The sequence below is a fragment of the Mobula hypostoma genome, chromosome 6 (genome assembly GCF_963921235.1).
Source record: "Mobula hypostoma chromosome 6, sMobHyp1.1, whole genome shotgun sequence".
NCBI lineage: Eukaryota > Metazoa > Chordata > Chondrichthyes > Myliobatiformes > Myliobatidae > Mobula > Mobula hypostoma.
In genome coordinates this window covers 98,906,392-98,931,139 of record NC_086102.1, presented here as the reverse complement: position 1 = coordinate 98,931,139, position 24,748 = coordinate 98,906,392, and the positions used below count along the sequence as shown (strand labels likewise).

At 40.0% G+C, this 24,748-nt stretch overlaps 1 protein-coding gene across 6 annotated transcripts in view; it reads right to left on the bottom strand.

Annotated features, from left to right (window-relative positions):
* Window positions 1-24,748, bottom strand: part of hspbap1 (hspb associated protein 1) — a 314,662-nt gene that overhangs the window by 177,167 nt on the left and 112,747 nt on the right. For 5 of the 6 annotated variants that reach the window (XM_063051316.1, XM_063051317.1, XM_063051319.1 and 2 more), the window contains one exon: window positions 19,879-20,063. In XM_063051316.1, coding sequence (XP_062907386.1) covers window positions 19,879-20,063 — 185 coding nt within the window. Of the gene's footprint in view, window positions 1-19,878; window positions 20,064-24,078; window positions 24,200-24,748 lie in introns of all 6 variants that reach the window. The other variant, XM_063051320.1, reaches the window with a different exon arrangement.

Here is a 24,748-nt window from a genome sequence, read left to right as displayed (position 1 = left end):
TCTAGTAGTCCAGACTCCAACTGAGTGATCCATTTCTGCTGGTTTGGCAACCCAATTACGGGGTGCGTAACATAAGTGGGGGCTCGTCCAGGATTTTGAACGCTAAATTTGGGACGGAGTAAATTGATTGGGTTAAAATTCCCGAAAGAAAGAAAAGTCAAACAGCAGAAATGGAGGTTGAGGAATTTCTAAAGGCGCCGACCTTGGAGGCATTAGAGGATGCCAGGAAAACGGAATTGGTAGCTGTGGCCAAACGGTTGAACCTTGCTAAGGGGAAGTCGACAATGAGGAGAGAGGAGATACACAGAGCTATCGTAGAGCACTATGTATCTAAAGGTGTGTTTCCCCAAGGGGAGCTGGAGGTGGTGTCTATTGAAAAACCTGCTGGAGACGCGGTACAGGTGCAGCTTGAAAAACTGAGACTCGAGCACGAGTTCCGGGTACGGCAGTTAGAACACGAAGAGAAGGAGTTAGAAATGCAGGAGAGAGAGTTAGAAAGATGGGAGAGAGAGAGAGAGACAGTTGGAGCGAGAGGAGAAACAGAGGGAAAGGGAATTCGAGCTGGAGAAGTTAAAGATAAGGGCAGAGCAGGGGCCCGTGCCGAACCAAGGTGGAGGGTTCCAGGCGACCCAGGAGGTTAGGCTGGTTCCCCCATTTGACGATACCGACGTGGATCGGTACTTTCTCCATTTCGAAAAAGTTGCTACAGGTCAGGACTGGCCAGGGGATAAGTGGGCTGTTTTGCTTCAGAGTGTACTGAAAGGGAAAGCCCAACAAGCTTACTCAGCTTTGTCCGTGGAAGATGCCCAAAGGTATGAGGTGGTGAAAGAGGCCATCCTCAGGATTTATGAGTTGGTCCCGGAGGCATACCTGCAGAGGTTCCGGAATGCGAGGAAGCAGTGGGACCGCACGTATTTAGAGTTTGCCCATGAGATGCAGACATATTGTGAGCGTTGGTGTGCCTCGAAGGGGGTAGAGGGGGATTATGACAGACTGCTACAGCTGATTCTGATTGAGCAGTTTAAAGGTTGTGTCCCTGAGGGTATGAGACCCTACCTAGATGAGAAAGAGGCAGCCACGTTAGCCGCAACTGCTAAGTTGGCGGATGAGTACGTGTTGACGCATAAAATGAAGTTTGCCCCGAGTAAAGGCTACCAGAAGAGTCGTCAGGACGGCGGGGAGAGTCCGCCAGAAAAGTCAGTAAGTAAGCCAGGGACTCGTGAGAAGGATAAGGTAGACCGGGAGCAGTCTGGTAGGAAGTCTCCTGGGGTCGTCTGTTATAATTGTGGGAAAGTCAGACACTTTGCGTCCAGGTGCTTTGCCCCAAAGAAGGAGACAGGAAAAGGAAAAATGGGGGTTCCGACTGGCTGTATTGAGCCGGCAAACCAACCTCCAGGAGAGAGGAGGTCGGATAAAGTTCAGGAAGGGCGCAAGAGGTTTATCTCGGCCGGATTGGTGTCGGTGAAGGAGGGGTTAAACCCAGTTCCAGTACAGATCTGGAGAGACACGGGAGCCTGTCAGTCACTGATCTTGAGGAGTGTTTTAGACTTTAGTTCAGAGACCGAGACTGGGGAGGTCAGTGTGATCAAAGGCATTGGAAAAGGGACGGAAGCCGTGCCTTTGCACCAGATACACTTACAAAGCAATTTGGTCTCTGGACGAGTCACGATTGGGGTGAGGCCCGAATTACCGATGAAAGGCGTGGAAGTCTTGCTCGGTAATGACCTCGCCGGGGGAATCGTGTTCCCAGTCGTGAGATTGACAGGTCAGCCTGCCAGCATTGAGGCCCCGCCCATGGACTCGCAGGTTTATCCCGTTTGCGCAGTAACTCGACAGATGTCGAGGAAGGCTGCAAAGGCTGAGATACAGCTAGCTGAGACGTTTCTGACAGCCTTGTACGAGGAGGGGGTAGAAAGTGAAAAGGAGGAGCGTGGTGGAATAAGAGGAGGTGAGGGGGCTGAGGCAGACTTAGCATTAGCCAGGAAGGACTTTATACAGGCACAAGAGCGAGACGAGGAGCTAATAGATTTGGCAGAGACAGCTCTCTCTGACGCAGAATTGAAAAGGGAGCCAGTAGGCTATTATGTAAAGGAGGAAGTACTAATGAGGAAATGGAGACCACGTACTGTGCCCGTAGATGAGGAATAGGGAGTTGTACACCAGGTGGTAGTGCCGAAAATTTATAGGGGCGAGATTTTTAACCTGGCCCACAAAGTACCCCTCGGTGGACATTTTGGGGTGAGGAAGACAGTCGACAGAATTATGAACGAGTTTTACTGGCCGAATATGAGGAAAGATATTGTTGAATATTGTAGGCAATGTAATTTATGTCAGGTGGTGGGAAAACCAAATCAGGTCCTGCCTAAGGCGCCCCTTCGACCGATACCCGCTTTCGGGGAACCTTTTTCTCGAGTAATAGTGGATTTTGTCAGTCCCCTGCCCAGAACTGCGAGTGGGCGGGAGTACGTGATGACTATGATGTGCGCCACCACCAGGTTTCCGGAGGCGGTGCCCCTGGCCAGCGTAAAGGCTCCCGCAGTGGTAAAGGCACTTGTGAAATTTTTCACTACGGTGGGGCTGCTCAGGGAAATCCAGCCAGATCAGGGGAGTGTCTTCACATCTCACACCTTCCGACGGGTGTTGGCTGAGATGGGAGCAAAGCAGATTTTGGCCTCCGCATACCACTCTGAGTCACAAGGGGCGTTGGAACGATTCCACGCCACATTAAAGACCATGATTAAAATTTACTGTCAAGAAAATGCTAGGAGCTGGGATGATGCTTTGCCCCTCCTCTTATTTGCCGTGAGGGACACGGCTCAAGAGTCATTGGGGTTCAGCCCATTCGAGCTCGTCTTTGGTCATCGGCCCAGAGGACCCCTGACCTTACTAAAAGAGCAATGGTCCAGTCCGGCCGTCCAGGTTAATGTGATTGATTACGTTTTAAAATTTCGTGAGAGGCTTGAAAGGATCTGTGACCTTGCAAAAGAAAATCTGCGACACTCCCAGACTAAAATGAAAAAATGGTATGATAGGCCTGCCCGCAAAAAAGTGTTCCAAGTGGGCGAGCGGGTCTTAGTTCTGTTCCCAGTGGTAGCCAACCCCCTCCAGGCGAGATTCCATGGTCCGTCCAAGGTAATTAAAAAGATAGACCCTTTGAATTATGTTATCAAAACGCCGGACAGGCGCAAACCCACATAGTTGGTACACATTAACATGTTAAAAGCCTACCACAATCAGAAAGAAAACCCGGTTGGTGTTATCACAGAAATTAATGAGGCTGGGGTGTCGAATGAGATGGGGAAAACCCATCTCGAGAAGATGAATATGGTGCTGACCCGATTGGAGAACTCTATTGTTCTGGCTAAGTTTGCTGATAAGGTCTCTCACCTAACCCCCTCGAGGAGCAGATAGGGAAACAGATCCTGGAAAGGTGTAATAGTAGCAGAGTTGTCATGATGGGAGATTTTAATTTCCCAAATATCGATTGGCATCTCCCTAGAGAAAGAGGTTTAGATGGGGTGGAGTTTGTTCCGTGTGTTCAGGAAGTTTCTTTACACAATATGTAGATAAGCCTACCAGAGGAGAGACTGTACTTGATTTGGTATTGGGAAATGAACCTGGTCAGGTGTCAGATCTCAGTGGGAGAGCATTTTGGAGATAGTGATCATAATTCTATCTCCTTCACAATAGCACTGGAGAGAGATAGGAACATACAAGTTAGAAAAGCATTTAATTGGAGTAAGGGGAACTTTGAGGCTATCAGACAGGAAACTGGAAGCTTAAATTGGGAACAGAAGTTCTCGGAAAAGTACGGAAGAAATGTGGCAGGGGATATTTGTGTGGATTTCTTGATAGGTATGTTCCAGTGAGACAGGGAAGTTATGGTAGGGTATAGGAACCGTGGTGTACAAAGGCTGTAATAAATCTAGTCAAGAAGAAAAGAGAAGCTTACAAAAGGTTGAGAGAGTTAGGTAATGTTAGGGATCTAGAAGATTATAAGGCTAACAGGAGGGAGCTTAAAAAGGAAATTAGGAGAGCAAGAAGGGGCCATGAGAAGGCCTTGGCGGGCAGGATTAAGGAAAACCCCAAGGCATTCATCAAGTATGTGAAGAGCAAGAGAATAAGATGTGAAAGAATAGGACCTATCAAGTGTGACAGTGGGAAAGTGTGTATGGAACTGGAGGAAATAGCAGGGGTACTTAATGAATACTTACTTCAGTATTCACTATGGAAAAGGATCTTGGTGATTCTGGTGCTGACTTGCAGCAGACTGAAAAGTTTGAGCATGTACTTATTAAGAAAGAGGATGTGCTGGAGCTTTTGGAAAGCATCAAGTTGGATAAGTCGCCGGGTCCAGATGAGATGTACCCCAGGCTACTGTGGGAGACGAGGGAGGAGATTGCTGAGCCTCTGGCGATGATCTTTGAATCATCAATGGGGATGGGAGAGGTTCTGGAGGGTTGAAGGGTTGTGGATGTTGTTCCTTTATTCAAGAAAGTGAGTAGAGATAGCCAAGGAAATTATAGACCAGAGAGAGTTACTTCAGTGGTTGGTAAGTTGATGGAGGAGATCCTGAGAGGCAGGATTTATGAACATTTGGAGAGGTATAATATGATTAGGAATACTCAGCATGGCTTTGTCAAGGGCAGGTCATGCCTTACTAGCCTGATTTAATTTTTTGAGGATGTGACTAAACACATTGATGCAGGAAGAACAGTAGATGTAGTGTATATGGATTTCAGCACGGCATTTGATAAGGTACCCCATGCAAGGTTTATTGAGAAAGTAAGGAGGCATGGGATCCAAGGGGACATTGCTTTGTGGATCCAGAACTGGCTTGCCCACAGAATGGTTGTGGACGGGTCATATTCTGGTCGGTGACTAGTGGTGTGCCTCAGGGATCTGTTCTGGCACCCTTACCCTTCGTGATTTTTATAAATGACCTGGATGAGGAAGTGGAGGGATAGGTTAGTAAGTTTGCTGTGACACAAAGGTTGGAGGTGTTGTGGATAGTGTGGAGGGCTGTCAGAGGTTACAGCGGGACATTGATAGGATGCAAAACTGGGCTGAGAAGTGGCATATGGAGTTCAAGCCAGATAAGTGTGAAGTGGTTCATTTTGGTAGGTCAAGTATGATGGCAGAATATAGTATTAATGTAAGATTCTTGGCAATGTGGAGGATCAGAGGGATCTTGGGGTCCGAGTCCATAGGACACTCAAAGCAGCTACGCAGGTTGATGCTGTGGTTAAGAAGGCATACGGTGTATTGGCCTTCATTACTTGTGGAATTGAATTTAGGAGCCGAGAGGTAATGTTGCAGCTATATAGGATCCTAATCAGACCCCACTTGGAGTACTGTGCTCAGTCCTGGTCGCCTCACTACAGGAAGAATGTGGAAGCCATGGAAAGGGTACAAAGGAGATTTACAAGGATGTTGCCTGGATTGGGGAGCATGCCCTATGAAAACAGGTTGCGTGAACTCGACCTTTTCTCCATGGAACGACGGAGAATAAGAAGAGGTGACCTGACAGAGATGATGAGAGGCATTGATCATGTGGATAGTCACAGGCTTCTTCCCAAGGCTGAAATGGTTGCCACAAGAGGACACAGGTTTAAGGTGCTGGGGAGTAGGTACAGAGGAGATGTCAGGGCTACGTTTTTTACTCAGAGAGTGGTGAGTGCGTGGAATAGGCTGCTGGCAACAGTGGTGGAGGCGGATACAATAGGGTCTTTTAAGAGACTTTTAGATAGGCACATGGAGCTTAGAAAAATAGAGGGCTATGGGGAAGTCTAGTAATTTCTAAGATAGGGACATGTTCGGCACAACTTTGTGGGCCGGGGAGACTGCACCTGTCTGCAAATGGAGTAGCAGCAATCTTGCGCTGCTCTTAGTTTTGTTTCTCTCCCCCTAGTTTAAACTTTGAATTTAAAATTTTTATTCGCTGATTTTTGAGGGGGAACAATATGTCTATGTCTATGAAGAGTGGGAAGAACTTGTCTGAACCTAGTGACAGAGGTAATGGGAAAGGAAAGATGCAAAAGAAAAGATCTGACGAAATGCCACCTACCATAGTATCATAGCCACCTGCTATAGAAAGAGCACACAGAGCTTTTATTTTGAAATTTAAAGATCCAAATAAGCCAAGATCTGTTTTAGTTTGTTTTCATCACTTTAAAATTAAAGATCAAATAATGCGACAGGCAAGAAAACAGAGAGTTTTTAGATTTAAGGAATCCAAGTTCCATTTTTATGAAGGTTATCCGAAGGAAGTAATGGAACAAAGATCAAGATTTGCTCTGGTAATGAAACAGGCATATGATAAGAAATTGTTTCCTTCTTTGCATTACCCAACAAGAATTAAAGTTTTTCCTCCTAACTCTCCTCCTCGAACATATTTTGATCCAAAAGCTGCACTGGACTTCGTTCAAACTATACCTGCCACCGCTCCGAATTAACTATCTGAAAGGCTGTTTGGTTATCTATATATTATTCGCATTTCGGAAAGAAGATTTCTGAAGATTACTTGGATATTCCATTGAGAGACTAATAAAAGAAGATCAGGAGATTTGTAGATTATCGTATATTATTGGTTTTCTTTTGGAAAGAAGATTTATGAATCAAATATGACTGTTTAAATGGTTACTCGGACATTCGACTGAAAAAAGAAGATAAAGCGAATTGTTTCTTTAACCTAATATCTGGTTTGATGTTCTTTTTTGTTGCTTTACTATAGCGTCTTATAACTGATCTAATGTTCAGGGATTTAATGTTAAACTTAAAAATGGTGCTGGTTTTTCTTTTTAAGAGATAACATTATTTTGGTTCTTTCTTGTTTAATAGATGCTGGAATGTAAACACTTTTCCTGGCTGAGACTTCATTGTTTTTCTTACAAGGTCACTCAGTTTTTTTCACTAACTAGGGGGAGGTAAAGAAAATCCTTTAAAAAATTTTTTTCTGTACAGACAGAGCAGTCCCTGGCTTAGTATTCTATCATAGGTTGCTCGCCTTTCCTTTAGGCTTTTGGGGAGGGGTTTGGGGTTAGAGTTTGGAGTTTTTTCCCCATTGGGTGGTTCCGGAGCATGCGTGTTTTCTATGTGGTTGTATTCTTCATCGCCGCCATTTTTGATCATCCCATATTGGCATGTGTTCTGTGCATGTATTAAGTAGAATAAAATTACAGTACGGTATTTAAACAGATTAATGTAATAAGTTGGAATGTACGTGGTTGGAATCATCTTATCAAACGAAAAAAGACTTCTATAATTATTAATTGATTCCAACCTGATGTAATTTTTGCTCAAGAGACACATATCAGGGCGGGAGATCAAAATAGATTGTTTTGGATGGTGGAGAGGTTTGCAGTTCCACTCTACTTCTCAGAGTAAAACTAAAGGCATGTCCATCTTTATTAAATCCAATATATTTATTTAAGAGGATATTGAGTCAGATTCAAATGGTAGATTTTTAATTGTTAAAGGAGTGATCTGTAACAGAAAAGTTGTTTTGGTCAATCTGTATGGTCCTAATATAGATGATCAGTCTTTTTTTTAAAAAAGGTATTTGCTTTACTGCCTGATTTAAATGAATATATGTTGATAATGGGTGGGGATATTAACTGTTGTTTCAATCCTATGATTGACAAGAGCTCAACCTATCAGCGACTACCTAATCGCTCCGCGTCACTTATTAACTCCTTTTTGATCAATTTTGGATTGATCGAATTATGGAGGTATCTGCACCACGATAACAGAGAATATTATTTCTTTTCACATGTTTATAAAAAATGTTTGAGGATTGATTATATTATAATCGATCCCCGCTTCTTGCCTAGTGTTAAATATTGTGAATATGACGCTATTGTTCTATCTGATCATGCGCCTTTTTTAAATATAATTTTTATTAAGTTTTCGAAATGATTACATAGAATGATAATATCTACCCTCCCCCCTCCCCTTAACCCTTCCCCCCCATATATACCCCTACCTGAAAAAAAAGAAAAGAAAAAGAAAGAAGAAAGAAGAACTGCCTGGATATTGGAAAGTTTCCACAGGCTCCATGGGATTCAAAATAAATTTAGTATATTTATTTATTACTTTCCCCAAGGGACCAACATCTTTATCATCGGAGCAATATGCCATCCTATCTTTTGTAAATATGGGCGCCTAATATTCAAAAATGCATCATATTTATCTCTTAAATTATAAGTAATTTTTTCGAGTGGAATACAACTAGAAATTTCATTATTCCAACAATCCATACTTAAATAGGAATCCGATTTCCAAGTAACTGCTATAGCCTTCTTAGCTATTGCCAATGCAATTTTTATAAATTCTTTCCGATATTTATTCAGTTTAAGTTTCGGTTTTATCCCTTCAATATCACCTAATAGAAATAATATAGGGTTATGTGGAAGTTGAGTTCCAGTAATTTGTTCCAATAAAACTCTGAAATTTATCCAAAAAGGTTGAATTTTGGAACAAGACCAAGTAGAATGAAAGAAAGTACCAATTTCTTGATTACACCGAAAGCATTGATCAGATAAGTTTGAATTTAATCTATTTATTTTTTGCACTGTAATATATAATTGGTGTAAAAAATTATATTGTACTAATCTAAGTCATATGTTTATTGTATTTGTCATACTGTCAAGACACAGTCTTGACCAATTTGTTTCATCAATATTAATATTCAGATCTGTTTCCCATTTTTGTTTTGAATTGTGGATTCCTTGTTTAATTGTCTGTTTTTGAATCAAATTATACATAAAAGAAATAATTTTTTTAATTTTTCCTTTTTGAATTAAAATTTCAATTTCATTGGGTTTTGGCAAAAACATTGTTTGACCCAGTTTGTCTTTTAAATAAGCCCTTAATTGAAGGTAACAAAAGAAAGTGTTATTTGATATTTTATATTTATTCATTAATTGTTCAAATGACATCAACATACCTCGGTCATAACAGTCTCCTATAGATCTAATCCCTTTTTGGTACCAATTATATAAAAGTTGATTATCCATTGTAAAAGGAGTAAGTCTGTTTTGAATCAAAGGTCTCCTTGCTAATAAAGACTTGTTATTTCATTATCAACGTTTATCTTATTCCACAGATCAATCAAATGTTTCAATATAGGAGATTCTTTCTTTTCCCGTATCCATTTAGATTCCCATTTATATATAAAATCTTCAGGTATATCTTCTCCTATCTTATCTAGTTCTATTCTAATCCATGCCGGTTTTTGTTCATCAAAGAAAGATGCAATGAATCTAAGTTGATTTGCTTTATAATAATTCTTAAAATTTGGAAGTTGTAACCCTCCTAACTCAAATTTACATGTCAATTTTTCCAATGATATTCTTGACATCTTACCTTTCCAAAGAAATTTTCTCACACATTTATTTAACTCTTGAAAAAATTTCTGCGGCACTTGTATTGGTAATGTTTGAAACAAATACTGTAATCTAGAAAATATATTCATTTTTACAACATTGACTCTACCTACTAATGTTATTGGTAGTATCATCCATTTGTCACGATCTTCTTGAATTTTTTTCAATAATGGTAAATAATTAAATTTATATAAATTCTTTACGTCATTATCAAGTCTTATACCTAAATACGTTATACCATTTACTGGCCATCTAAATTGGGTTACTAATCAACATTGGCTATAATCTCCTTTAGTAAAAGGTAAAATTACACTTTTATCCCAATTTATTTTATACCGTGATACTTTCCCATATTCATCCAATCTAGAAGATAATTTACATAACAAATGCTGTGGGTTTGTTAAATAAATCAAAACATCATCAGCAAATAGATTAATTTTATATTCCTCCTTATTAACTCTAAAACCCATAATATCTGAATCAATTCTAATTAGTTCTGCTAATGGTTCTATCGCCAATACAAATAAAGCAGGTGATAATAGACAACCTTTTTAATTGGAATGGTGTTGAAATTTGACTATTTGTCACTACTTTAGCATTAGGATTAGTATTTAAAGTTTTAATCCAGTTTATAAAAGGTGTTCCTAACCCATATTTTTCTAATACTTTAAATAAAAAATCCCATTCCAATCTATCAAATGCTTTTTCTGCATCCAAGGCTAATACTATACTCATCTCCTCCCTTTTATGTGCCAAATGAATTATACTAAGTAGCCGAGTTACATTATCTGCCAATTGTCTATTTTTAATAAATCCTGTTTGATCCATATGTATTAATTTTGGTAAATATTTAGATAATCTATTCGATAAAATTTTTGCTATTATTTTATAATCCGTGTTCAACAAAGAAAAAGGCCTATATGATGCTGGTTTTAAAGGATCTCTATCTTTTTTTGTCAATACTATTACAATCACTGTTGAGAAAGATTCTGGGAGTTTATGTATTTTTTCCACTTGACATATTAACTCCATAAAAAGAGGAAATAATAAATCTTCAAACTTTTTATGAAATTCAGGTGGAAAACCATCCTCTCCTGGAGATTTATTAATTTGAAGTGATCCTAAAGCTTCTTCAACCTCTTTTAATGGAAAAGGCATATCTAATCCCTTTTGGAAGAGTTACTTGTGATAAAAACCTTTCTATCTCATTAACATCAAATTGTGATCCCAATTGATATAATTAAGAGTAGAAACTTTTGAAGGTTTTATTAATTTCTAAAGGTTTATAAGTAATTTTATTTGCACTTGTTCTAATTGCATTTATTGTTTTGGAAGCCTGTTCTATTTTCAACTGCCAAGCTAGAATTTTGTGTGCTCTCTCACCTAACTCGTAATACCTTTGCTTAGATCTCATGATTGCTTTTTCCATTCTATATGTCTGAAGTATATTACATTATAACTTCTTATTGACAAGTTGTCTTCATTTTTCTTCTGTCGTATGTCTTTGAGATTCTTTTTCTAGTTTTGTAATTTCTTTTTCCAATTGATCTAGTTCTGCCATATATTCTTTCTTAATTTTAGACATATAACTTATTATCCGACCCCTCAAATATGCTTTCATTGCATCCCATAGTATAAATTTATCATCCACTGAATGAGAGTTTGTATCTAAAAAAATTGGATCTGTTTTTTCATAAAATCACAAAAATCTTGACGTTTTAATAATGTTGAATTAAATCTCCATCTATAAGTCACTTCTTCCTTATCAGTCATTATTATTGTCATTAATAAAGGAGAGTGATCTGACAATATTCTTGCTTTATATTCCATATTTTTCACTCTGTGTTGAATATTGATTGATAATAGGAAAAAATCTATCCTTGAATAAGTTTTGTGTCTATTAGAATAGAACGAATAATCTCTTTCTTTGGGATTGATTCTTCTCCATATATCAATCAAATTTAAATCTTTCATCAATGATAAAGTTAGTTTTACTACCTTCGATCTTGTAACAGCCTTAGTTGATCTATCCAAGACTGGGTCTAGGTAAAAATTAAAATCTCCTCCTATTAATATTTTTTCATGTGCATCAGCCAAATTCAAAAAAGCTTCTTGTATAAATTTTGCATCATTTTCATTTGGTGCATAAATATTCATGAGAGTCCATAATTCGGTAAAAAGTTGACAGTATATAATCACATATCTCCCCGCAGAATCAATTATTACATTTTGTATTCTAATTGGTAACGTTTTATTGATCAAGATTGCTACTCCCCTCGCTTCTGAATTAAATGACGCTGCAACAACACTACCCACCCAATCTCTCTTTAATTTCTCATGTTCTGTTTCTGTTAGATGTGTTTCCAGCAAGAAGGCTAAATCTACCTTCATTTTCTTAATATGTGTTAAGATTCTTTTTCTTTACACCGGTCCATTAAGCCCATTAACATTAAACCTCAAAAAAATCAATAAATTAGTCATTATTCTTAACAAAGTTACTCCAATCTAAAACGTTACTTAACATCTTAACTCTCATTGTTCCTTGGGAAATCTCTTTAAACTTCACCATGTTGCTATGTGTTTCCCTCCCAATCATCCAGGCAAAAAGAAAGAAATAAAAGATAGATAAGATCCAAAAAGAAAAATAACAAAATACCCCCCCCACTAATGTTGTAAATGAAAAAAAGCACAACACTACCCCCCTCCATTTTTCGGGTTGTGGCTATAGCCACGCTTGCACACGAGTTCCGTAGCGATTGGTCAGTATTTCTTCCAGCTCCCTCGTAACAAAAAAATTGCATATATATAGAAAAATTAATGTCACTATTCCCAACTAATATTCTTCAAACGTTAACCTTTCTTCCCCTCTATCATATAATTAATAATATATTTATATATTCTTTCGCCTTTAAAAATTCACCAAGTCTATTCCTTGACAAAATCTTCATCTTAAATCTACCTCGCTCCCCTGGGTTTGTTCTTGTATCTTCAAAGAATCTTGCACAAACTCCTCCGCTTTCTGGTAGTCGTCGAAAAATCTTTTTTCTCCATCAGCCAAAAAAATCTTCAAGGTTACAGGATAGCGCAGTATAAATTGATAACTGTGATCCTATAGGACTTTTTCCACTGGATTAAATTTCTTCCTTCTCTCCAAAAGTTCATAACTTATGTCAGGGTAGAAAAAAGTTTTGTTCCCTTCTATCATCAATGGCCCTTTTCTATTCTTGGCAGCTTGGGCCAAGCTGTAGAATCCTTTCTTTGTCTTGAAATCTTAAATATTTTATTAAAATTGATCGTGGATATTGGTCACCTTGTGGTTTTGGTCTTAGAGCTCTATGTACCTGCTCAATTTCAATTGATCGGTCTCCCTCTTTCATTTGCAAAGTTTCCGGGATCCATCTTTGAAAAAATTCTATTGGATTGTCTCCCTCTATACCTTCTTTAAGACCAACAATCTTAATATTATTTCGTCTACTAAAATTTTCCAGCATGTCCACTTTTTCCAACAGTCGATTTCTTTCCGTTTTCCAGACAAGTATATCATTTTCTGTTTTTTCCACTCTGTCATTAATATGCTCCATTGTTCTTTCCAACTTTTGAAGTTCCTTATTCATTTTCTCCTGTCTTTTCATAGCTTTATCATAGCTCAGCTTCATGTTTCTAATCTCTATTTTTACTCCTTTTAATTCAATCATTACTTGCAATAAAGCCTCTTTTATGTTCCATCATATCTTTACCTTTAGGCTCTTCCAGTTCTTCCTCCTCTTCTTCATCTGCGTTCTCCGCGGAATCCGATTCTGACTCTGAGTCACTTTGGCTTGCAGTGGCCGTCGGTTCTTGTAGTTTGACTTGTATCAATTTGCTCATGCCAACTTCTTTGCGCATGCGCAATTCCGGCATCTTCTTCCCAGGGACCGCTACCGCCGCCATTGCTCCCTGTTCTTCTACGCCAGAGATAAAATGTGTTTCCTCCGAAGGAGATCCAACCTGAGTCCGAGGTTCCGTCGCTGCAGTAGGCCTTTTTTCCTTCTCGTCTCGCGGCGACTTCACAACAGCAGACTTCTTCTGTTGCAATTTACGAGGCATATCATAAAATAGTCTTGAGAAGTTTATGAGTAGTTTTCGGAAAGTATTTATTAACTTTGCTTTGTTTAAATGGTACTTTGCTGATTTTTTACGGGAGAGCTGGATTCATACGTCTCAATCCCACGTCATCACGTGACGTCCCCCCGATCATGCGCCTTTGAGTTTGTCTTTTGAATTTGTTTATGTCATTTTTGCCCGTCCACCATGGCGCATGTGTCAGACATTATTGTAAAATTCTGACTTTGTCAAAGTTTCATTGAAACCCAGATGAAAGAATTTTTTACTTTTAATGATATAGGGGGCACATCCAAATTAATTATATGGGATACATTTAAAGCATTTTTACGTGGTCAGATAATTTCTTATTCAGCTAAACTTAAAAAAACAGACTAAAGCAGAATCAGATAAGATTTCAAAACAAATTAAGGACTTAGATAATATTTATGCAATTTCCATTAATATAGATTTATTCAAACGAAGGATGGAACTTTCAATCACAATATAACCTATTACTAACTCATCCCATTGAAGGTTATTTGTTTAAGTTAAAGAGCCAATTTTGTATGTCTGGAGATAAAAATAACGAACTGCTCGCATCTCAATTAAAAACGGCTGGAGCCAAAAGGCAAACTTTGAAAATTCGTAGGAAAGATGGTACCTTGGCTTGGGAATATGAAGAAATTAATAAGATTTATCAAGATTTTTATACTGAACTCTATAAATCTCAATGTCCAGTAGATTCTTCTGCAATGAATGCTTTCTAACGAAAGATTGCTTTTCCTAAAATTTCTGTTGAGGATCAAAAAAACGCTTGATGCCCAAATTACTGAATCCGAAATTCATAACGCTATTATTTCAATGCAATCTGGTAAGGCCCCTGGACTTGATGGCTATCCTGTAGAATTTTATAAAAAATTTGGAAAATTGCTTTCTCTGTATATGTTGGAAATGTTTAAAGATTCTTTTGTGAAAGGTGATTTACCCTCTACTTTCTATGAGGCTTCTATTTCTTTAATTCTTAAAAAGGATAAAGATCCTACTGACTGTGCCTGATATAGATCTATTTCAGTATTGAATGTCGATGCTAAAAATCTGTCAAAGATAATGGCCAATCGGTTGGCGAATATTTCGGGTAAAATTATTTTTAAAGATCAAACAGGCTTTATAAAGGGTCGCTATTCTTTTTCAAATGTTCGGAGACTATTTAACATTATATATTCGTCCTCTTTTAAAACTCCATAATGCGTCATTTCTTTAGATGCTGAAAAAGCGTTCGACCGAGTTGAATGGAAATATTTATTTAAAGTTTTAGAGAAATTTGGCTTTGGTGTTAATTTTAATAATTGGATTAGAATGATATATTGTATTATATATACTATTTCTATTGCTACTCCTATTGCTACTGTTGTTACTAACAACTGTAGGTCTCCTTTTTTTCAGCTTTCACGGGGGAGAAGACAAGGTTGTCCATTAGTCCTTTGTTATTTAATTTAATATTAGAACCCCTTGCTATTGCTCTTCGTGAAGCTAAAAATATTCATGGGATTTTTGTGAATGAGACCATTCATAAGATTTCTCCTTACGCTGACGATTTATTGGTTTATATATCTAATCCCGAAGAATCTATTCCTGCCTTGCTAAAATTATTCAATTAATTTGGAGAGTTTTGAGGATATAAAATAAATTTTGGCAGAAGTGAATTGTTTCCTTTAAATGAATCTGTCTCTATATATGATAATACTCCTTTTAAAGTCACGGATTCTTTTTAGAAATTTAGGTGTTATAATTACTAAAGCATATAAGGATCTTTATAAAGCCAATTTCCTTCCCTTGGTAGACTCTATGAAGTATTTATTTAGTAGATGGAGTCCACTTACATTTTCACTTGTCGGTCGTATCCATATAGTTAAAATGATGATTTTACCAAAATTTTGATATTCATTTCAGAATATCCCTGTTTTTTTGACTAAGTAATTTTTTGATCGGATTGATTCTATTATTTTATCTTTTATTTGGAGTAGGCGAGAGGAGGGGAGCTGGAAGCCAGGAGCAGGTGGGCAATGATTTGGCCACCACTGCTAGCCCACCAACTGGAGAGTGTCGTGGTTAAGGGTCGAAACACTCTGTGAAGGTTGGGAACCACCTGATGACATCTGCTCCTGGCTTATAAGGTAACTGGAGATTGTACCCTAACAGGTGTATGTTACAAGTTTGATCAGATTGATTCTTTTATCGGATTTTATCTTTTATTTGGAATAATAAAAGACCAAGAATTAGTAAATGTCACTTACAAATGTTGAAAAAGGTCTTGCTTTGTCTAATTTAAGAATGTATTACTGGGCTGTTAATATGCGATACATGTCCTTTTGGTTATATCGGGTTAATAAGAACGACCGGCCGATATGGGTAGACCTGGAATTGAAAGCTGTGAAACAGTTTTACTTAATCTCATTTTTGGGAGTTGCTTTACCTATACAATTAGCTAAAGTTGCTCATTTAAACCTATATCCTGTGATTAAGCATCCTTTACAAAATTGGCTCCAGTTCCGCAATACTTTTAATCTTAAAAAGTTTAAACTTTGTAGTTTAATTTATCCAAATCACTTTTTTAAGCCTTCTTTGAGTGATCCAGTTTTTTTTACTTTGGAAAAATAAAGGTATTAATTCTTTTTTGGATTTACTTAAAGAAGATAGATTGATGTCTTTTGAACAATTAGTTGATAAATATTCTCTTTCATACTCACACTTTTTACAATACCTTCAAGTTAGACACTTCTTACAAAAATATTTGAGTAATTTTCCTTACATATTGGAGGCTGACCTGTTAGATACTATTATGAGTATGAACCAGAATTTACCATTTATTATTACAATGGGATAAGCGTCCTTTATTTAAGATTAAACAAGATTGGGAAAAGGAACTCAATTTGACCTTTATGACGGAGGATTCGACGCGGATTCTGAAGCTGGTTAACTCTCCTTTGATCTGTGCTAGTCATTCACTGATTCAATTTAAAATTGTACATCGTTACCATTTGATGAAGAGAGACGATCTAAAATATTTCCTAATGTTGATAGTTATTGTGATAGATGTAAAACTGAGACAGCTACACTGACACACGTTTTGGTCTTGTTCTATACTGGAACAGTTCTGGAAGACAGTTTTTTTGACAATTTCTAAAGCACTTAAAATTAATTTACAACCTAACAAATTAACTGTGCTTTTTGGAATAATTCCTCAAAATATCCGTGGTATCTCTGTGCCTGACCAACATGTTACTGCATTTGTTACATTGATAGCCAGGAGGGCCATTTTTTTGAAGTGGAAGAATACATCAGCTCCCACGTTGTCACAATGGTTCTCTCAAGTGATGCTATGTCTTAGTTTGGAGAAAATTAGAAGTCGAACCTTTGAATTTTTATTTGATTTTGACAAAAGTTGGGGTTCATTTGCTCGTTATTATCATTTGAGTTAATTGATAGATTTTCTCCATGATCTAATTGTAAATTTATAACCATATAATAATTACAGCACGGAAACAGGCCATCTCGGCCCTTCTAGTCTCACCGACCTGCACTCAGCCCATAACCCTCCATTCCTTTCCTGTCCATAGAGCTATCCAATTTAACTTTAAATGATAACATCAAACCTGCCTGAACCACTTCTGCTGGAAGCTCGTTCCACACAGCTACCACTCTCTGAGTAAAGTAGTTCCCCTCATGTTACCCCTAGACTTTTGTCCTTTAACTCTGAACTCATATCCTCTTGTTTGAATCTCCCCGACTCTCAATGAAAAAATCTTTTTGTTGGCTTTGTGGGACAATCTATGTTCCACACCTATGCTGCTATCTGCCCCCACTTTTCCTCCGCTACATCGACGACTGCATTGGCGCTGCTTCCTGCACACATGCTGAGCTCGTTGACGTCATTAACTTTGCCTCCAACTTTCACCCCGCCCTCAAGTTTACCTGGTCCATTTCTGACACCTCCCTCCCCTTTCTAGATCTTTCTGTCTCTATCTCTGGAGACAGCTCATCTACTGATATCTACTGTAAGCCTACTGACTCTCACAGCTATCTGGATTATTCCTCTTCTCACCCTGTCTCTTGCAAAAATGCCATCCCCTTCTCGCAATTCCTCTGACTCCGCCGCATCTGTTCCCAGGATGAGGCTTTTCATTCCAGGACGAGGGAGAGGTCCTCCTTTCTTTTAAAGAAAGGGGCTTCCCTTCCTCCACCATCAACTCTGCTCTCAAACGCATCTCCACCATTTCATGCACATCCTCCCGTCACCCCACTAGGAATAGAATTCCCCTGGTCCTCACCTGCCACCCCACCAGCCTCTGGGTCCAACGTATTATTCTCCGTAACTTCCGCCACCTCCAACGGGATCCCACCACTAAGCACATCTTTCCCTCCCCCCTCTCTCTGCTTTCCGCAGGGATCGCTCCCTACGCGACTCACTTGTCCATTCGTCCCCCCCATTGATCTCCCTCCTGGCACTTACCCTTGTAAGCAGAACAAGTGCTACACATGCCCTTACACTTCCTCCCTTATCACCATTCAGGGCCCCAGACAGTCCTTCCAGGTGAGGCGACACTTCACCTGTGAGTCAGCTGGGGTGATATACTGCGTCTGGTGCTCCCGATGTGGCCTTCTATACATTGGCAAGACCCGACGCAGACTGGGAGATCATTCTATCCACGCTCTATCCACCAGAGAAAGCAGGATCTCCCAGTGGCCACACATTTTAATTCCACATCCCATTCCCATTCTGATATGTCTATCCACAGCCTCCTCTACTGTAAAAATGAAGTCACACTCAGGTTGGAGGAACAACACCTTATATTCCGTCTGGGTAGCCTCCAACCTGATGGCATGAACATTGACTTCTCTAACTTCCGCTAATGCCCCACCTCCCCCTCGTACCCCATCCGTTATTTATTTATATACACACATTCTTTCTCTCTCTCTTTCCTTTTTCTCCCTCTGTCCCTCTGACTATACCCCTTGCCCATCTTCTGGGTTTTCCCCCCCTCCCCCTTTTCCTTCTCCCTGGGCCTCCTGTCCCATGATCCTCTCATATTGCTTTTGCCAATCACCTGTCCAGCTCGTGGTTCCATCCCTCCTCCCCCACTTTCAAATCTCTTACTAGCTCTTCCTTCAGTTAGTCCTGACGAAGAGTCTCCGCCCGAAACGTCGACTATACCTCTTCCTAGAGATGCTGCCTAGCTTGCTGCGTTAACCAGCAAATTTGAAATTGTCCTGTGATATGGTTAGGGTTAAATCACTGAGTTGCTGGGCAGCACAGCTCATTGGGCCAGAAGGGCCTGTTCCACACTGTATCGCTCAATACAATTTTAAAAAGAAAAATTTGCAAAAATCTACTTGTAGAATTTTTCCAAAGAGAATCCATTCAACTCAGACACCCAGGGGAGATTGCAGATGCTGGAATCTGCAGCAATATGTTTTTCATTGATTCTATTGCATTTCTCTATTCTACTGTGAATGTCTGCAAGAAAATGAATCTCAGGGTAGTATATGGTGTATAGGAATTGGAACTTTGGCTAGAATAAAGATATTATGCTGTTGGATTAGTTCTACCTGGTCTATAGCTTTGGAGACTGAAAGTTCCCTCCTAATTAACAATGTCCAGTATGTTCCCAAAGGAACAGTTAAGTTGATTGATATTCCGGTGAAGATAGCACTGAATCCCAGGCTCCACTTAAATTGTGGCTCAGATGTTTGCTTGTTAAGTTTGTAGGGGGGAGCAGAGACTGGGGATAGAAGGGGGAGTTCAGGGTGCGATTAGGGTTTAGTTACAGAGATGAGGAGGTGATAGGGGTCAGGCCTCCTCTCTGCATTCTCTTGTCCAACGATTTGGAGATGATGACGAAGGACATTCATGGATGTTGGCCAAGTCAGTGGGTCCAAAGATCGATGTCCATGCAAGTAGGAGCCACAAGAGATGTCCATTTAGAATGGAGATGAGGAGTAATTTCTTTAGCCAGAGGGTGGTGTCTGTGGCAGTGAATTTGCTGCCACAGGCAGCTGTAAAATTGGGTGTATTTAGGTGGAGGTTGATGGGGCTTGATTACTCAGGACTTGAAATGTTACGGGGAGAAGACAGAAAAATGGGGTTGAGAGGGGTAATGGATTAGCCAGGATGAAATGGCAGAGTAGACTCAATAGGCCGAATGACCTAATTCTGCTCCTATCTCTTATGGTCTTATATTGCATGAAGTAAAGGAGGCAAAGTGAACCCAGATGAATAGTTCGTCCAAAAAGATTTCATCAATGTGATTCATTGAGGGGAAACAAAAAGGTTTTATTGCGTAGTTGAAATTAAAATGTTGTATCCTGCATCAGAAAATGCTGCTTAAATGTTACTTTAATTATTCAGTACCTGAAAGAGCTCAGCTTTATTTTCAAACATCTTGGCAATGTACTTGTAGTCTGCGTAGGCCCAATACTGGGAACGAGGGTATGAGAGGAAAAGTCCAGGTGAAGAATTGGTATCACCATGAAGCCAGACTAAAAACTCCTGCAGTGTGGCCTGGATGTACTGACACTGTGTTTCAAATTGAGGAGCTGGAAAAGACACATACTGTATTTATATTAACACAAACACAAAACAATTACAGATTATAAACTCAAGAAATTCTTCAGATGCTGGAAATCCAAAGCAACACACACAAAATGCTGGAGGAACTCAGGTCCGGCAGTATCCATTGAAATCAACAGTCAACATTTCAGGCTGAGACCATTTTTCAGGACTAGAAATGAAGGAGAGGAAGCCAGAATAAATAAGTGGAGGGAGGTCTGGCAGGTGATAGATGAGATCAGGTGAGGAGGAAGGTGCGTGGGTGGGGTGGGGAGGGGAGTAGACGTGAGAAACTGCAAAGTGCTACTTGAAAAAGGTCAAGGGCTGAAGAAGGAGGAATCCTTTAGCACAGGACAGCAGATCATGTTGGAAAGGGAAAGAGGGAGGGCACCAGATGGAGATGATGCGCAGGTGAGGAAAAAACAAGGAGTAAGAGAGGAGCCAGATTGGAGAATGCAAAAAGAGAGAAGGGGAAGGGGAGAGAAGTTAGACAAAGGGAGGCTACCCAGGCAGAAAATTAAGTGGTACTCATTGTACCAACTAATCTGTGAACAGAAAATAAGCCCTACTTTTGTTTTCCCTGATATATTACACACTGTTTATTTATTTATTTCTTCATTTATATGCAGACTTCACTGGAAATAACAATAGTTAATTTCCATCCAAAACAAAATAGCTGGATTCGGGAATCTGTTGTATAGACGCTCCTGCTGATGTCATTGGTCCAAGTCAGGAGGATTGAAAGGCTTAGACTTCCTGAACTGAATATCACCTGGTCCAATCATGTAGACACCAGGGTGAAGAAAGCTCACCAGCATTCCTACTTCCTCAAGAGGCTAAAGAAATTTGGTATGTCCCCTTTGACCCACGCTAAGCTTTATCGATCGGAGAGCATCCTATCCAAATCCATCATGGTTTCTTGAGCTCTGCCTGAGACCACAAGAAACTGCAAATAACTATAGTCACAGCTCAACAGATGATGGAAACCAGGCTCCCCTCCATCATCACATTAAGTCTACACATCACATTGCTTCATTAACACAGCTAATGTAACCAAATCCCCAGAGCCTGACAAGATGTCCCCTCGGACCCTGTGGGAGGCAAGTGCAGAAATTACAGGGGCCCCAGCAGAGGTATTTAAATCATCCTTAATTACAGGTGCGGCACTAGAGGATTGGAGGATAGCTAATGTTATCCCACTGTTTAAGATAGTCTCTAGAATAAACCAGTAAATTAAAGGCTGGTGAGCCTGACATTAGCGGTGGTAAAGCTATTGGAAGGCACTCTATCGGGACCATATATATGAGCATTTGGATAGACAGTATTTGGATTAGGGAATAGTCAGCATGATTTTGTGTATAGTAGGTTGTGTCTAACCAATCTTTTTCAAGGAAGTTACCAAGAAATTTCAGGCACTTGGCAATAAAAATGAGGTAGTTAATTGGATTAGATATTAGTTTTGTGGGAGAAGCCAGAAAGTAGAAGTAAATGGTTGTCTCTCTGACTGGAGGCCTTTGACTAATGGCATGCCACAGGGACTGGTACAATGTTCATTGTTGTTTGCCATCTATATCAACATTCTGGGTCAGCAAATTTGTACATGACACCAAGACTGGGGTGTAGTGGACAGCGAGGAAGACTATCAAAGCTTGCAGCGTGATCTGGACCAGCTGGAAAAATGGGGTAAAAATGGTAGATGGAATTTAATGCAGACGTGTGAGGTGCTGCATTTTGGGAGGACCAGCCAGGGTAGGTCTTACACAGCGAGCAGTAGAGCACTATGGAGTGCAGTCGAACAAAAGGATCTAGGAAAGAGTAAACAGTCAACACTTTGGGCCAAGACCCTTCATCAGGTCCTGGCAAATCGCATAACTAGGGCTGTGGATAGGGCTTTAAACTAAATAGCGGGGAGTGGGTTCAACAGGTTGGAGAAGTGTGATTAAAGTAAAAGAGAAAAATGTGGATGAAAGTAAAAGCAAAAGTTAAAAAAAGAGTGGAGTGTAGAAAAGCCTTGTATCTCTTTCACCAATCAACTTCCCAGCTCTTTACTTCATCTCTCCCCCTTCAGGCTTCTCCTATCGCCTTGGGTTTCTCTCACCCTTCTTCCCACCTTTTAAATCAACTCCTCAGCATTTTTTCTCCACTCCTGTTGAACGGTCTCAGCCCGAAATGTCGACTGTACTCTTTTCCATAGATGTCTGACCTACTGAGTTCCTCCAGTATTTTGTGTGTGTTGCAAAGATTCCTGGATTTTAAAAGTCGATGAGTGTAAGGGCACTCTATCTGAATGCTCGTAGTATTCATAACAAGGTCAGTGAACTTGAGGCACAAATCTGTATAAAGGGGTATAATTTAGTGGCCATTCCAGAAACATAGTTGCAGGGTGGAGAGGATTGGGAATTAAATAACCAAGGACATCAGCTAATATGGAACAATAGGCAGGAAGGTAAGGGAGGTGGGGTAGAGTTCTTAATTAAGGATGAGATCAGGGTGATAGTGAGAGACGATATAAGATCTAAGGAGCAGAATGTTGAATCCATCTGGGTAGAGATTAGGAATACTAAAGGGAAAAAAAAAATCACATGGTGGGAGTTGTCTATAGGCCACGGAATAATAACATTATAGCATAAACACAGTGGCACAGGCAATAATCAGAGAAATATCTGAGGCATGTAAGAATGGAACAGCAGTTATTGTGGGGGACTTTAAATTGCACATACGAGGGGTGATTGATAAGTTCGTGGCCTAAGGTAGGAGGAGTCAATTTTAGAAAACATTTATTTTTCAACATAGTCCCCTCCTACATGTGCACACTTAGTCCAGTGGTCGTGGAGCATAAGGATCCCTTCTTTGTAGATGTGGTCCACAGCAAGGGTGATTGATAAGTTAGTGGCCTTCGGTAAAAGGAGATGAGTTATACAGCTCTTGTCAAAAAGATTTTTCATAGCACTCAACAAAAGTATATTCCAGTTAAAAGCAAGGACGGTAAGGGTGAGGAAAAGTGGATCCGTCAGGCAGGGGCAGCATGGAAACAGAAAAGGCAGGTCCTGTTTGACAATCTTACTAGAGTTCTTTTAGGATGTAATGAGTGTAGCAGATAGAATGGAACAGATAGATGTTATTTACTTGGATTTCCAGAAGGCACTCGATAAGGTACCACATAAAAGACTTATCCATAAGATAAGGATGCACAGAGTCGGGGGTGATGTATTAGAATAGATAGAAGATTGGTTACCAATAGAAAGTAGGGAATTGGGATACATGGGTGTTACTCTGGTTGGCAATCAGTGGTGAGCAGTGTCCCACAGGGGTCGGTGCTGGGCTCGCAACATTCATGATATACATTAACGAACTGGAAGAGGGGACTGAGTGTAGTGTATCTAAGTTTGCTGATGACACTACTTTGAGTGGAAAAGCAAACTGTGCAGAGGATATGGAGAGTCTGCAGAGAGACATAGATAGGTTAAGTGAATGGGCAAGGGTCTGGCAGATGGAGTTGGTAAACGCAAAGTCATCCACTTTGGAAGGAAAAATGGAAGAGCAGATTATCATTTAAATGGTAAAATATTGCAGCATGCTGCTGAGCAGAAGGATGGGAGTGCTTGTGCAAAAGGTTGGTTTGCAGGTGCAGGCTATCAAGAAGGCAAATAGAATGTTGGCCATTGCTAGAGGGATTGAATTTAAGAGCAGGGAGGTTATGCTGCAACTGTACAAGGTACTTGTGGAGTACTGCGTGCAGTTCTGGTCTCCTCACTTGAGGAAGGATATACTGGCTTTGGAGGCAGTGCAGAGGAGAACCACCAGTTTGATTCCAGAGATGAGGGGGGTTAGACTATCAGGAAAGATTTGAGTCGCCTGGGACTGTATTCACTGGAATTCAGAAGAATGAGAGGAGATCTTATAGAAACAGCATCTGTAGATTTTCTCTTGTTTGTGATACTTCATTAGCAGCTTGAGCTGCGCTGGTGGTGATTGTCACGAGGAGAAGATGTTACTTCTAACCCGCATAGACTGTGGTCTCCCAATGAGGTAGTCAAGGATCCAGTTGCAGATGAAGGTGCAGAGGCCTAGGTTTTGGAGCTTGTTGATTCGTACTGAGGGTATGATGGTGTTGAACATTGATCTGTAATCAATAAACAAAAGCTATTGCTATTGTCGAGGTGGCCCAAGGCTGCGGAGAGCGCCAGTGAGATTGCATCTGCGCAGACCGATTGTGGCAGTAGGCAAATTGCAGTAGATCCAGGTCCTTGCTTAGGCAGGACAAGCTTTTAGTCATGAAAGAAACAAAGAAAACCTACAGCACAATTCAGTCCCTTCGGCCCACGAAGTTGTGCCGAACATGCTCTTACCTTAGAAATTACTAGGCTTACCCATAGCCCCCTATTTTTCTAAGCTCCATGTACCTATCCAAAAGTCTCTTAAAAGACCCAATCGCATCCGCCTCCACCACCGTTGCAGGCAGCCTATTCCACGCACTCACCACTCTCTGAGTAAAAAACTTACCCCGGAATCTCCTCTGTACCTACTCTCCAGCACCTTAAACCTGTGTCCTCTTGTGGCAACTATTCCAGCCCTGGGAAAAAGCCTCTGACTATCCACATGATCAACGACTCTCATCAGCTTATACACCTCTATCAAGTCACCTCTCATCCTCCATCACTCCAAGGAGAAA